At 48.2% G+C, this 15,389-nt stretch overlaps 2 protein-coding genes across 3 annotated transcripts; both read left to right on the forward strand.

The window, feature by feature from the left end:
* Positions 1 to 7,207, forward strand: EIF5A2 (eukaryotic translation initiation factor 5A). 2 transcript variants are annotated; one of them, NM_205532.2, is made up of 5 exons: positions 1 to 260; positions 964 to 1,144; positions 2,130 to 2,234; positions 2,624 to 2,755; positions 3,196 to 7,207. In NM_205532.2, the coding sequence occupies exons 2-5, from the start codon at positions 980 to 982 to the stop codon at positions 3,253 to 3,255; spliced, it is 462 nt and encodes a 153-aa protein (NP_990863.1). In that variant the 5' UTR covers positions 1 to 260; positions 964 to 979; the 3' UTR covers positions 3,256 to 7,207. The 2 variants fall into 2 exon arrangements, with proteins under 2 accessions (NP_990863.1, NP_001383069.1); NM_001396140.1 differs by lacking the exon at positions 1 to 260 and adding an exon at positions 652 to 752.
* A 183-nt stretch (positions 7,208 to 7,390) lies between these two features.
* Positions 7,391 to 9,411, forward strand: RPL22L1 (ribosomal protein L22 like 1). The gene is given in 4 exon segments (NM_001277717.1): positions 7,391 to 7,441; positions 7,684 to 7,776; positions 8,233 to 8,354; positions 9,163 to 9,411. Coding segments are annotated over 4 exon segments (369 nt in total). The 5' UTR covers positions 7,391 to 7,432; the 3' UTR covers positions 9,308 to 9,411.
* Positions 9,412 to 15,389: the final 5,978 nt, after the last annotated feature.

A 15,389-nucleotide genomic window follows, 5' to 3' on the forward strand; every position in this document is an offset into this window, starting at 1 on the left:
GACCGCATGCGGGAACACGGAGGTCTGCCGAGCCCAGCACTGCCCCGTGCGGGATCGATGTGCCGGGCGAGCAGTGCCTCCCGCGTTGCGCTGAGTTTGCAGGCAGCAAGGCTGCGCGTTTGCCCCAGAGTATCTGTTCGCTGCTGCTTTTAACCTTCCTGCCGCGGTGCGGGCTCGGAAGAGCTGGCAGCTCTCTCGTGAAGCACTTCATCATAAGCCAAGATGCCCTAAAGCACGTGCAACTCGTCGCACACGTCTCGGTAAGCAAACGCCGCGCGTGGACGAACACTTAACGGAACGACGCAGGCACGGCTTATCAGCCGGCACAGAAGCGAACGGGGCAGCCCGCCGGCTCCGCCCGCGCCTCTCCGCGCTCCCCAGCCGTGCGCGGTGCTCCGAGCCCGCAGCGCCCCCCTCAGGCCCGGCGGAGCGGGCGCTCCGATCCGCGCCGAGGGCGCCTCCACGCGGCCGAGCTCCGCGCCTGGCGCAGGTTGAGCCGCGCCGCGCTCCGTAGCGCCCCGCACGTGGCCGGCCGAGGGCCGAGGGGCGGGGCGGGACGAGGCGGGACGGACCAATCGGCGCGGAGGAAGCGAGCGGAAGCGGGGGGGCGGGGCGCGGGGCGTGGTGCGCGCGCTGCCCGCCGCCCGCCGCCCCTTCCCGCCGGCCGCCGCAGTGGTCGGGCGCGTGTGCGCGGCGCCGTGCCCCCGCCCGCCCTCCCGGCCGCCCCTCGGCCACCCCGCCGCGCTCTGCAGGTAAGAGGGGCCGCCGGAACGCCCCCCCTCCCCCTTTTCCCGCTGCCGTCCGCTCCGGGCCTGGTGCTAACGGCCCCGAGGGCGGTTGGGCCGCGGCGCTGAGGGCCCCGAGGGCGGGCACGTGGCGGCGGAGCGCGGCTCTCCGGCACCGGGCGGGGGGGGGGAAGCGGGGAGGCCCCGCGCTCGGACCGACGCCGTGCGTTCCCCGCAGCCCCGCAGCCGCCGCCATGGCCGACGAGTTGGACTTCACGACGGGCGACGCCGGCGCCTCGTCCACCTATCCCATGCAGTGCTCGGCGCTGCGTAAGAACGGCTTCGTGGTACTGAAGGGGCGCCCGTGTAAGATCGTGGAGATGTCCACCTCCAAGACGGGAAAGCACGGCCACGCCAAGGTGAGCGGCAGCGCCGCGTGTCCTCCGCCCCGAGCGGGGGTGGGGAGGGCCGGGGGGCAGGGCAGGGCCGGGCCGGGGGCTCTCCCAGCCGCGGATTGTCGGAAGGATTACGCGGCGGCGGTGATAAAGCGTGCGGTGGCGGGCAGGGTAAGTTCTGGAAGGGGCTGATGAAATCCCCAGGGCGTGGTTGGACCGCGCCGGCTGCCCCAGCGACGCTCCCCGGGACGCAGCGTGGTGCTGCCCCAGCAGTTGGCTCTGCAGCTGTCCGGGGCTGCGCTCCGTTCGCTCATCCCGTGAGACTGATCTACAAACGTGGGCTCGTTTGAGTCTTAAGTTCTGCCAGCCTCACGTGAGACGTGTGAAGCATTTAGCGTTTGTCCGAGCTAGAGGCTGCCAGGCCTGTGCTGTTGTTTTTCTGTTCTCTTTGCACTTCATGGCTTTTTTTTTTTTTTTTTCCAGACTTGAATAGTATTCCTAAATGCTGAAGCAGTTGTAAGAGTGAAGGGAGCTGAGTAGGGTAGGCTGTAAACTGCTGCTCTTGGGCAGCTGCTGCAGGCATCAGGAGAGGTGGGAGCTGCTTTCATCTCAGCACGTGGCCGCTTCCGTTCCCCTTACCCTTCCTGTTGTCATCGGCACTGTTCTGTTTCACACAACAGCTGGAACGTGAAATAAATGTCCTGTGAACAGTCACATACCAAAAGTCAACCATATTGAGCTTTACCTTGCGTTGGAAAGCGATGGAAGATGAGGACTGTAGCTTTCACTCATTTCTTATAGTGGGTGATCTGAAATGTGAAAGGATACGTGAGGGGCCTTCTCTCAGGGCTTGGGCTGCTCTCACACAGCAAGCAAAGGATGTGAGGAGAATCTCATCTCACGTGTAGCTCTTAAAGGACAAGAAGCCCCATATGGGACCCGTAGTACTGACTTCAGTGGCATTTGGCTTCAGGGGATGGACGGTAACTGATGTTCTTTTTCCTTGTAGGTCCACCTGGTTGGTATTGATATCTTCAACGGGAAAAAATACGAAGATATTTGCCCATCAACTCATAACATGGATGTCCCAAATATAAAGAGGAACGACTACCAGGTGAGTTAATGTTATCTTTCCACACTTGCATGAATCTAAAACTCCTCACACTACAAGTAAGCTGTTTTTTACTACAAGACTGCTTGTCAATGAATAAAGTACTGTTGCCCTCAGAGAAGTGAGGGTTTGGCAGACTTGCCTGTCTCGATGTGGCATTGCTGAACCAGAAGCATTTACTCAACTGTTAAAATTGTCAGAATTGTCTGGATAGAAATCTGCTCAGTGTGCCACCAACCTCACAAGGCACATTAAGTTAGGTTCTTAACTGTGTTACAAACGTAGTACTAAAGAATTAGTGTAACAGCTAACTGTGCTTTCTGCTTGTCTTCTCTTGCTGCCTACTAGTGATACTGATGTTAAACTTCCTAAAAATGAACTCCTCTTCACAGCTGATAGGGATTCAGGATGGGTACCTCTCCCTGCTGACAGAAAGTGGCGAAGTTCGTGAGGATCTAAAGCTGCCAGAAGGTGATCTGGGAAAAGAAATAGAAGGAAAGTTCAATGCCAATGAAGATGTGCAGGTAAGAACAGAGTAAAGCAGACAAGAAGAGAGATGTTTAATTGTCCCTGCCTGACATCAGAGTAAATGTTCTTCATCGTGTAGTTATTTGTATTATTCCATGAAGAGAGGGTTAGAAACTTGGGAATTGGTTCTTTGGCAAGTATGATGTCTGTGTTGGGGCATGCAATATAGCACTGAAGCCTGGCTCTGTTGACAATGAAGTGATATGAGTCTCAGATATGTCAGGAGAAATCCTAATGGTGCTATCTGCTTAGTGTAGTAGATTGGAGCTTCCACTCTTTCTTGTGTGGAGCTTTGTGATGTAATCTGAGCTGTGGAAAAGCTGAAAACAAGTCTTGAGATGCCACTGTCTTGCAGCATGAAGTGTGATTGCCTGTAACTTCTAGGAGCAGCTCCTCTGCGGAGGGTTGGAACTAACCTATGTGCCTTTTCTTTCAGATATCCGTCATAAGTGCAATGAATGAAGAATGTGCTGTAGCCATAAAGCCTTGCAAATAAAGAGGATCGCCAGGCACGGGCAACTGCTCAGGTCTGGATAAACCACAGATCTTTAAATTTGGTTCTGATTGTCACCAAAGCTCTGGCCTTCACAAGCAACCTCATTTCTTTTTTGAATTGTTACAAAGCAGTGCTGGATTCTGGATTAGTGTTGCAGGCTAACTGGCAGTTTTCAAAATCACTGAGATTTTAATTCCTTAATTGTAACTATTTTAACATTCCTGTGGGTTTCAGCTATGGATCTGAGAAACCGTTCAGGTGTTACTAGTGGATATATTTTTTATTTGCTTGAGCAAAACAGTGTTTGTCTGTATGAACAGACAAAATACAGTATTCAGGGGCTTTTAGATAAGCTAGTAGGTATCTAGGATTATAAAGTGACCTAGAGCACAAATAGTATTTTTCTTGACATGTTTAGATAGAACTGACAATAAAAGTAGCTTTTTTTTTTTTTTAAAGCTTAAATATTTTGTGGATTGGGACTCTTGCAGAACTGTAGGTACCAATCACAAATTTTAGACCAAGAAACTCAAGTGATCAAAAATGCCAGCTGGCTTGAGCAAGCCCCAGTGGCCATGTGCAACTTAACTGTATTACCTCTGTATTCTTTTTTGCCAACTTGTTGGCTTATTGTAACGTTAAAATGGTGTCAAAGCCTACCTGTGGTTTAGGCAGGCAGTTGAGTTTTGAGTAGATGAGACATAGATAGGTCAAGGTGAGAATGGATGCTAAAGCTATAGACTTTCACTCGAGGCCTTTGTCAGACTTAAAGGAAAAAAAAAAAAGAAAAAAAAAACACAGTTCAATTGCTTTCCTTTGTTATATTTATCTTAAACTATAAAAGGGTGACAAACTCCGCGGGAATCTGTTGCAGTGCTTCCAGCTTTAGGTTTCAATCTTCAGGTTCAGACCATATTTTTGTAGCACAATGACCACGTGGTTTTTCAAAAAGTGGGACAAATTGTAGCATTGAGCCTAAACTAAATGCATGTGTGGATTGTTGTGTTGTTTTTTTTTTTTTAATAGAACAATTGTCTTTTCCAAATACAGACTTGACAAACAATTCTGAACAACCATGGCTTCACTATAAAAATAACTAGAGAGTTGAAAAAGTTAGCTCCTATCCACAGGAGTTTGGAGTCATTGAAACACACATGCACGCCTCTAACTATTTAGTAGCTTAATGGTCAAACACAAAGCTTTACAGAGCTAGTCATGGAAGGATACCTAGCTTACTCTTGTTTATAGCACTCAACTAGAATTCAGATACTTAATGACTCTTCATAGGTGGGAAACTTCTTAGCCCATGGCTCAATCTCTCCTCACAGCGGGTAAACCATTTCATGGACTTGCCTTAAGCTTCAGCAGCTGTCGGCTGATGTAGGACAACTTGTGAACACCTGGTGTGCTGCATTAGGCAACCTGCACAATTCGAACTGTTGGCAGCGAGAGTCAGACTTAACACTGCTGCTTACTGCTTAAAGTGTTTCCATCTTGTACTCTCTAATCCCAAAAGGGCTCATGGCAACTATCCTGATCTGCCCTTGTACATACTGTGGTAGGGCTTAGCAAATCTTGGAAGTCTAACACAGGGGGCAAAAGCATGTGTTCTTCATAGACTTCTCGTGATGGAGAGCAGTACAAGGAAGGTAAAGACAGCAATAAATATACTCTGGTAATAAAGCACAGTTACCTGGGACAGCTGGCAGAAGGAGGATACTGCTGCATGCTCTTACCTAGTACAGTGCACGTTGCAGGTGAGCTCTCTGAATAGCTCCTGGACTGAAATGACAGAGCTTTTCTAAAAGCTGTAGAGCCAAGCTATTGAAATGCTTCAGAAAGGTTTTTAAGGGCGTGCTAAAAGTAGAAGCAGCTCTGCACTGTGTCCTTTCCTGCCTCTCCATACTGATACTTTAGGGACAGGCTTTGTTGGGGTTAAAGGTGACTGAAACCATTGATCATAGTCTTAACAGCAGGCTGATCTGTGTGATCGGCTGCCTAATGGGGAGTCATTATTATGAATGCTTTCTAAAATGCTTGAAATGTACAAGACATGGATTTGTTGTTCTGGTAGGGTTTCAGTCTGCTTTCAGGTGCCTGTCAGCCCCCCCCAGGCCCTTGCTGGAAAACAGGTGTTTGATGCCACTGGCCCACAGTCTAAGTATTTACTTAGAGTGAGTATTTACTTAGACTGTAAGTTCTCTAGGACTGGGGCTGTTTTCCATCCTGTTTCTACAAGTGGGATCCTGGCCTGACTGGAGTGTTCAGGTACTAAGGCAATCTAAAGATCAAGATTTTATGACCTCCAGCTTGCTGGAAGAACCCTCCTTGGGGCTTAAGGATGTCCTGTTGCAACCTTCAGTTCTGCAAGACCTAAATGATTCAGTACTTCAATATAGATTTGTTCTTATATACTTAGTTGTCTTTTGTGAAGCACTTCGAACACAACGGAAGTGCATAGCATTGCCTTGTCATGCATGAAGTTTCCCATAGATAATAATACATAAGCATGAGTCTTAAGCATAATCTCCAAGTTTTAGTAAGGTTGAAAGTTGCTTCTAAATTAGAACAAGTCTTTGAGACTCTTTTTCCAAGGTAAGATGTTTCAGTCTGCTGTCAGAATAATTTGCAGCAACTTTGTGATCAGTAGTCCATAGAGATGCATATTTTAAAGATCTCTAAGCAAATGCTTAGGAAAATTCCTATTTCGTATCTTTGCTTTCAAACGAACATCATCCAACTACTTGTTTTGTAGTATTGTCTTTAACACTCTAAAACAAATTGTATCGAAATAGAAAACTAAGCTTCTGATAGCTCATGCAATTGCTTAAAATAAAGGCTGTGACAACTAGGAGGTAAAGACAAGTATTTCCACTCCAAACAATGCATTTTTTATGGCTCCAATTCATTGAGTTTCTCATACTACTTTATAGAATTGGAAAGACTGCAGTATTTCCTGCCTCAGATGTTGGCACGTTATACTTCAAGATTTCAACAGATCCTTCAACTTGTTGCTTCGAATGGTGTTTTTTCAACTAGGCTCCTGCTAGTTGAGCCATGTTCTCAGGGCTGTTTTTTTTAAGAAGTTAGCTGAATTTCATTGTTTTAATGTAACTGCTTTCAAGCCTCTCGCAGGTTTTTCTAACCCATGACGTACCCAGAAACAGTGCACAGTCCGTAGCTTCACAGTACAGGTAATTTTACAGAATCTGTAAAGAAGTCAAACTTGTTGACCGTTGAAACTCTTATGGTTACTGCAGGTCAGTCTTACAGAATTCAGAATTCAATAAATCCCACTTTTTTTTTTTTTGCTTGAGTGATTAGAATGTAGTTTGTTACAGTAGAATTAAACTTCAGGATCAGATGACCTTAAGGCTACGTTGTGTATCTCACACCCAAGTTACCCAAGGCACGGGAGAGCTCTGGTGCCTGTGGGAGTAACTTGCTGTGAGCTGAGAGCTGCTGTGTTGGTCTGAATGTTGGCTCTGTGTGTCACTGAAAGCCCCGTTCCCTGTTTTGTAAGCAGGCCGTGGGGGGAAGAGATGCCCCCCAGCACAGCAACACCGTCCCCTCAGAGCTGCAGGCCCGGGGTGTCCATATGTTTAAGAAGGTGCGTTGTTGTTTTACACCACACCCACAAGGAGGTGAAAACGGTCATTGTGCGCTTTGCTCCAGAAATAATAAAGATCTCAGTGCGGGGGGCGGGAGCGGGGCGATGCTTGGGCTGCTGGGCGCTGTAATGTTGGGGTGACCGGTGGTCCTGTGGGGTGGGTTTGGGCCTTCTGTAGCTTTGCAGTCAGCGCTCGCTCTGTGCCTGTGGGCCAACCCCGTGCTTTCCGAACGAGGAACACTTTAACGCTAGAGCAGCTCAGCCGAGAATTGTACGAGAAAAAAAGAGAAATGCTTTCGTTCCTAATGACAATTAATTAGAGTAAATAAAGAGGTGACTCGCTCCGCTGCCGCCTATGACTCGTCCTTGGGGGAGGGCGGGAGGGACAACGCCTGAGGGAGCCGCGGCCCCGCCCGCTCTCCCGGCACCCCCGGGCGGCGCAGGCGCATCTCCTCGCGCATGCGTCGTGACGTCACGCGCGCGCATGCGTCAAGACGTCACGGCCGGCTATAAGAGCGCGGCGTGCGCCCGGCCACTTCCTTTCAGCGAGCGCGTCGCGGCGGCAGCATGGGGCCGGTGAGTGCGGGCGGGGAGGCGGTTGTCCGGGCGACCGGGGAGGGCAGGGGACGGCCCCGTGCCGGGGAGAAGCCGGCTGCGATGCGGCCGCTGCCCGGGCAGTGGTGCGGCTCCCCCTGCCTTCTTGCGGCGCTGGGGGTGGGGCGAGCTGGGCCCGAGAGCGGCACCGCGAGGGGACAGCGGGCGAACAGAGGCCCTGCGGTGCGGAGCTAACGCTGCTGTCGTTGCCGTTTCGTTGTTAGCAAAAAGATAGAAAATCTAAGAAGGCGACGTGGAAGTTTTGCCTCGACCTGACTCATCCCGTTGAAGATGGGATCTTTGACTCCGGGAACTTTGTAAGTGGTGGCCGTACGCGTGCTGTTCGTGCTTGGCGTGCCGCGGCAGCCGGACTGCCTTTGGTTAACCAGAAGCTCAGTAACATCAGCTGCTTTCTGATTAACCAGCAGTTCTGAACGTTTCCTGGGCTTAAAGTGTCTTATATAGATGATAAGGTGGGTGCCCCGTCCCTGCAGACACCCATGGTCAGGCTGGCTGGGGCTCTGAGTGCTGTGGGTGTTCCTTCTGACTGCAGGCAGTTGGACCAGGTGGCCTTTAAAGGCCCTTTGCAGCTCAAACGCTTCTGTGGTTGTGTCATTTTAATTAATTGCACGCTGGGAAGCCTTACAGCATTGCACATGCTTACTGTGGCAAACAGTGGTATTTAATGTTGCTCCATGACTAGGGTCCCTTCCCTAGTTCATACCTAGGGTCCCCTTCCCTAGTGTTCTCTTTCTTCTCTTGTGTTGAAACAGGAACAGTTCCTAAAGGAGAAGGTTAAGGTCAATGGAAAAACTGGGAACTTGGGGAACACCGTTCACATTGAACGCTTGAAGAACAAAATCACAGTGACATCAGAGAAGCAGTTTTCTAAAAGGTCTGAGTGGGTTTCTTTTCGTTGTATTTGCAAAGAAGTGGGATTTGAGCCGTGATAAGTGAATCGAATATGGCAGATTATGTAAGCAAATAGCTGATCTTTCATAGTGCGAGCAAAATACACAATTCAGACAGTTTTACAGCATTAGATGTTAAAAAAAAAACAACATTTTATTAAAGGACAAGACTTAAACCACCAATTAATGTTCCCTCTGATACAGATATGGTAATACAGAAATGTTTCTGTACCTTCTTGGAAATCTATCAAGGAACTATGCTCTTTAAAATTGTAGCTGAAGTCATATCATGAGTGGCTGTTTAATATAACTAATTAAGTAATAAAAACATATGTGTACACGATATGTGTTGTGGCAAGAGAAGCCCTTATGCCAGCTGAAGCTTTGCAGCAGTTAGCTTGTTGGGGCATGCAGTAGTAGTACACTGAGCTGGGTACGGTTCCTCCCCCACACCCCCTTTTCACTTGTCTGATACAGGTGTGCCAGTATCTGTTGTGTTAGAACAAGCTTAAAGGCAGCAAGAAGTGGCTCTGGAGGGACTGGCATTGAGCTGTGTAGTCAAGAAGCATCAAATTAACTTCTTATATGTCAGGATTGAAAATCTGTATCTGTTATATATGATGATATGTGGTTTTTTGCTATAATTAATATAGTAAATGGAGTCACCCCTTGGAAAGTTCAGCATGTAAAAGTTACGCTGTTCCCCTGTTAAGAGCCACTGCACGAGTGGAGCACAGACATTAGGAAGGAATGTTGAATGGCAAAAGTTCTAACGTAATTAATGTTTGTAAGGTACCTAAAATACCTCACCAAGAAGTACCTCAAGAAGAACAATCTTCGTGACTGGCTTCGTGTTGTTGCATCTGACAAAGAGACATATGAACTACGCTACTTCCAGATCAGTCAGGATGAAGAAGGATCAGACTCTGAAGAGTAACAGAAGCTTAGCTTTATGCTCAACACAGCGTACAAAAGGAACATCTATTTATGAGAACACTTAACTTATTGGTGAATAAAGATTTTGTACTCTGTTTGACAGAGCGTGGTTAGTTTTCAAGCTCTTTTTTTCTCAAGTTGTAATTGAGGGCCAGCATAGAGAATCATTTGATTTGCAAATTGATTTGCATTACTAGAAACCGGAGCTGTTCAATGTGACATCAGTGAAAGTCCAGTTAGAAAAGCAGAACTAAACCCTTCACCCAGCACAACTGTAGGACATTTATAGTGCTAAATGGTGTAGTTGGGCTGGATGAAGGCAGCTGCTTCCTCTGGAACAGCCACATTGAGCAGGTTTTAAACATGTAAAGCCAGAATTGGGTTTTTAGAGGGAGTTAACACTGTGGAATCTGCAGTGCTGTGTTAGTTTATAACAGGGATACGCGTAGGCTACAACATGAGATGTTCTGCTTGAACAAAGCTGCTAGTTCAAGCTGAAGTGTGCCTGCTGAAACATTCAGTTTCCTCATGGATTTTTGATTATTTCAGCACTGCTTTCGCTGGCAAAGTTTACGACAGACTTGAGAGTTCCCAAAGCACAAAGCAATGCTTTACCAGCCATGACACCCTCTTGTGCTACCTAAATCTAAACAAAAAGTACAGAGGGGGTGATAAATGAGACCCCAGGGCACACGGAAGTTTGGCACTTGTTATTTTCCCATTTGTTTGAGCAGCTGTTCTTTACAGGAGATAAGAGGCTGCAGCAATGGAACAGCTGCTTGAGTAATTGCTAATTGTGCCCATTTGTTTCATTTTTCTGTTTCAGAAGTAGCAGAGGTAAGGGACCCAGCCTGCTGCTTTAGATATTTTTATTGATGAAAGATGGTTGAGGTCAGAAAATGCCACAAGCCGGTGTGTCCCTGAGGCTGCCAGCTGCCACACACTGCTCTGTCTCAAGATTTGTGTCGAGTGGATGCAGACCTAAACCTGGATGGTGTAACAGCATGGGTAGCTGCCCTTGAGCTGCAGAGGAGACAGCTGGGAGCCGTTTCCCCTGAGCACCTGACCCTCTGCTCATTTTCCAGCCACAGCTGTAGGTGCATATGTGTGTTACTTTTTTTTTGCTGGAAATCCAAAGGGCAGCTAATGGCTTTGTAAGGTGGTTGCAGGATTGAAAGTTGATGCTGCATTCAGCTAGCAGCACGTGGGGTTTTTTGTTTGTTTGTTTCTATGTCAAGCTGCAAGAATTTGGAAAAAAAAAAGATAGAAAATAACTATACATTATTTGCTGGACCAAGTTCAGCAAAAAAACCAAACCTGTGACTAACAAACAGTCATATTTCAAAATACACCTCCATCTATTCTTTTCAGAACTGCCCTTTTATGTGACAATGCATGCTTTAAATGCGGCTGACACAACAAAACGGTCCTGATTAAATGTAACAACCAGAACCAAAATCAAAGAGTCGATAGGGCTGTGCTACCTTGTTATCTCTCTCCTTCCTTTTAATGCAGTGTCATGTGTTGTTACACAGCCTAACAGATAGACATCATCATTCGACAAGAGGTGAGGAAACAAGGGCTGGGATTTCAGCAAAGCACAGCTGGGTTTGGAGGAAAAGTCCCCCTGCCATGTGAGTGGCAGCGCTCTCTGGGCTTACCTGGAGCAAGGATGGAACCCAGGAAGCCTTTTCCTCCCATGGGGCTTCACAGGAAGAAATAACTGCAGCACACAGACAGGACGACAGCGTCAGAAAAACCTGAACAATGGGGATTCTTTCATAACATCAACCATTTCACAGCAACAGAGCTGGGGTAATGCAGGTGGTGGGTGGAAATCAGCCAGTCCTTGTTTACGTTAGGAAATTAATTCAATTATCCAGATAAGAATCACGTGGACTTCTTGGGTCAGTTGGGTCCCCTCCCCCCCTTCTCTTTATTATTATTATTATTAATCCACAGCTTAATCTTGGGAGCAGAACAGCACTGTAAGTTTTCCCTTTAGTTGAAATTATATGTACCATATACTTACATAATATACCTATTATTTTTACCTCCATTCCTTTCTCAGTGAAGGTTTTCCCCTCTCATTTCTCACTAAGCGTTTCTGCGAGGCTTTTCCAAATAAAATTGCTTTAGGAGAGACCTCCCACACATGGGCAATTTTGATGTCTGGCAAATAAAAAGAAATCATGAAGTGCTTTTTCTTAGACAACAAGCTCAGCAGCTGTTGCCAGAGCAGCAGTAGCAGATCTGCATCAGCTATTTGTGTGCGAGCATACGGAGAGCTTTTTCTGCACCACCAGCCTCTATCATCTCTAGTGCAGCAGAACCTCACCGACTGCCATTAGAAACTACAACCAAAGCCACATGCTTTCTGCCTGCTTGCTCCCTAGGCCTAAAACTACCAGAAATCAGCTTTATCATGCAGCCAAGGTGAGGAATAAAGAGCAAGCTGCTGGCAGGAAATACCTGGAGAGGGGCCGGGGCACTGCTGTGCATCACAGAGCCATTTGGCAGTATCAGAGGTGGCACAGCCTCAGCATATTCCCAAAGCATCAGCACAAAGAAATTAGAACCAGAGAGGCCCATGGCAAAATAAATAAGAATAGCTTCGGTGTCCCAGAGGCAGGAAATGAGTCTGTGAAGGGAGCGATCCGATTACAACGAATGTAGACAAAATAGGGATAAAACTTTGTTTCTTTTAGAGAAAAAAATTGAAGGAAGAAACCTCATCGGGTGGATCAGATGGGACTGAACGTCTCCCTGTGCTGGCCATGGTGTGCTGCTGCACTGAGCCTCCTCCTTACCAGCATCCTCACCACAACTAATTGTGGTTATTCACATTCCCAGCACAGGCTCCCCACTAAGGGCAATGACCCTGCAGGCCTTTGGGATGCTCTGAGCTGTTGGTGCCCAAGCCAGGAACCGACTGGCACAGGGAGGAAAGGCAGCGTGGAGCAGTGGACGCCCTGAGAGCAGCTGGCTGAAATCCTTCCCTTTGACAGAGTGCACTCCTCCAGCACACAGCCCCACTGCCAGCGTGGATAAGGATGGCTCTGAAGTCCCCGTTCCCAGAGCTGTAACATTTTCCTGCAAAAATGCATTCATCCATCCTCCTTCCTGCTCACGTAGAAGATATTCACTCTGCCAGGAGATAAGGAGCTCTGAGTTCAGGATGGGCTTTGCTGACAACTTGGGCCGGGAGCTGCAGAGCCTCCAAGCTCTTCCCAAAACCTCAGCATTTCAGGGCTCTTTCCCCAAAGCTACCCCAGGACTGGCCCAAACAAAGGGGGCATTTAAAAACAAAGGTGGCAGTTTGGGGAAACTGCACCATCCCGAGGGCTGAAGGCTTGAGCAAAGGATGTAGGAAAGCAGCTGTGTGGGACCTGATGCGGGTCATTGACCCAGGAGCACCTCGGGAGCTGCAGGGACAGGAGCAGCCGGGGCTGCTGGCTGTGTGACACAGCTCTCCTTGAATTCCTCCCCTGCCATACATGCGATCCAACTATTTCCCCAAACACCACTTGCTGTCAGTCTGGCAGTTCTTTACACGAGCCGTATATCCGCAAAGCTAGCAGGAGATGGAGCCAAACCAACCACTGTGATGGGGGAGCACAGGGAAGCTGAAAGAGACACTCCAGCAATGGTAGCATAAAGGCAGCAGGCACAGCTGCTTGCCCAGGTTTGCAGCACCTCTATGACCGTGCAATATCCTCTGATTTGACATTCTCCTGGGTGTTTCTCATAATAAACTCTAAGAATAAAGGTGATGGTAGAGGCACAGCCACACACCTATACTTCCATTTTCCTCCTCTGCTCCTATTTTGAAGGAATTGCGTTGATTTCACCCTTTAGGTAATACTGACAATCCCTTGAAGCCCAAATATTGAAGTTAAAATGCTTCAAGACCTGACCTGCACTCGGATTTTACTTCATTACAGATGCAGAGGTACCCACAAGAATGAAAATGATGGGGAAGCGAGAAGCGAAGCTAAGATGCAAGCCAGCATTCTGATCCCAGGATGGCGTTACACCACTGCTGTGAGAGGGACCACAAACACCCTGCGCCAAGCTCTTAATCAATGGAGTCACAGGGAAGAGATGGGATGTGGTAAAGTGAGATCCTCCATGAGTCAGAAACTCATAGCCTGGATCTGAGCAAAGTGTTTGCTGAGGGTGAGCCGAGGGGATGCTCTGTCAGCTGGAGTAGCTGCCTCCAAGTGCTGTCTCTCTGGGCAAGGGAGCACCAGCAGCAAGTGAGGGATCTCCAGGATCAGGAGCTGGGGAATTATCCCTACGGGTAATTTCTTGGCTGATTCACTGAAATCAAACCGTTGCTTGGAAACTTCCCATCCCTGGGAAGTGTTTTCATGAGCTGAGGTTTCTTTGAGTCAGGGAAGAGGTAAACACCGGCCTTGGTTTAACTGTAGGGATATTTAAAATACCACTACGAGCTTAAGGTGGTGAACTCTGTCCCTAAATGCGCTTCCCAAGACCTGCCCTGGCAAGGTCCACGTGACAGCCATACTGCTCTGGATACAGCACCTTCCCATCTGTGCTCACACATGTTTTGTTGCCGGAGCCAAACTACATTAGATCTATTTCTCTAAGTGGTCCCCACTGAAGGAGATGATTATGCTACTCCCCTTTGATCCCGAATCCTAGGGGCCAGGACAAGTAAAAGATGCCTGATCACCCAGCAAAGTGCCTTTCCTCATGATCAGCACTCTGTGGGTGGATGCATTAACACATACAAACCAAAAGACACAGTGGATTAAGAAGCACTGCCCTGATGAGGGAATATTGGCTGTAATTTGTTTTGCAAGCACTTAGCAAAAGCAGAACTGGAAGAAATGGGGGAGTGCCCAGGAAAATAATAAGAAAATGGAGTCCTTGGCAGCCTCAGAAAGTGCCCTTTTAGCACATTCAGAGCACAGGCAGATTGCAGACCCTGAGTCTGAAGTGACCAAAGTGTAACTCTGTTTTTCAGACTGTGAAAGACACAGCAACTTGTCTGCACTTCTCATCTCTCGTCCCAGCCATAGTATGTAATGATATAATGGGATAGAAAGTACCATGATAATAGAGGGGAGGCAAAGTCCTGGCTGCAGCAAACGTCAGCAAGCCCAAATGCAGCAGGCACAGATGCAGAAATGAAGAAAAAAGAGCAGCTTACCTCTGTAAGGTCTCAGGTATGCAGAGATCTCCTGTGAGATACCCTCACTTCCACTGCCAACCCTTAAATGAGGTCTGGGAAGGGGTGCATCCTGGCCCCACACCTTCCAATCACTCCGGTACATTGCATGCACCTGAGCTCCCCTGGGTTGGCCCCGCCTTCCCACCAGGTGCTCAATCACTGCTTCTGGCTGTGAGTCAGCATTTCTACTACAGCATGACATGCAAAACCACAGAGCAAAGATGCACATCATCGCTGTCAGGAGCAAACTGCCCCCATGGTCCCCAGAACTGCATGCCTAGTAGCTCGTTTTACTCTAAAAGCCTACAAAAAGAGAAATATAAAGCAGTCAACACACATCACATCGTGCTGGAGCACAGAGAGCATCTTTGACGTGGCCTCACCACCTCCATCCTGCTGGTTCAAGCTCTGAGCATGACCTGTTCCGTAAGCAGTGGGAAACATATTGCAGCTGAGATGGAAATGGATTGTTCTTTTCTTCTCCAGCCACTGTGAGATATGAATTGGGAATTCATTAGCTGTGAACTGCTGAAAAATAACATTGCTCTTAAAATATTCAGTAGCCTCCTGGCTCCAAGGGACCTTGGTTAACTGTAGTCAGAGCAGAGGGGTTTTTCATCATTTAAAATATCCTGGAAAGGCTCATTAGGAATTACTTACTGTTTCTTTCAGACGCTTTTTATTTCCATTTGCAGACTCTTCTTGCTCGTGGAAGAGCTAAGACACAAAACCATTAATAAGCCCTGGAGAAGGTAAAAGGCTTTCTTTCTGCTGGTGTGAGAGAAGGGCAGGGCGAATGGTGGGGTTCCAGGAGGGGGGTAGGGTTGCAGCAGGGCCCTCCCTGGCTGTCAGTTGGCCTCAGCCTTACGGAGCAGGTCCTGAG

Source organism: Gallus gallus, chromosome 9, assembly GCF_016699485.2.
Source record: "Gallus gallus isolate bGalGal1 chromosome 9, bGalGal1.mat.broiler.GRCg7b, whole genome shotgun sequence".
Taxonomy (NCBI): Eukaryota; Metazoa; Chordata; class Aves; order Galliformes; family Phasianidae; genus Gallus; species Gallus gallus.

Coding starts and splice junctions, on each gene's coding strand:
- EIF5A2 (NM_205532.2), top strand. CDS start 980: ATGGCCGACGAGTTGGACTTCACGACGGGCGACGCCGGCGCCTCGTCC. Junction 2,235..2,623: donor TAAAGAGGAACGACTACCAG/GTGAGTTAATGT, acceptor TCCTCTTCACAG/CTGATAGGGATTCAGGATGG. Junction 2,756..3,195: donor ATGCCAATGAAGATGTGCAG/GTAAGAACAGAG, acceptor CTTTTCTTTCAG/ATATCCGTCATAAGTGCAAT.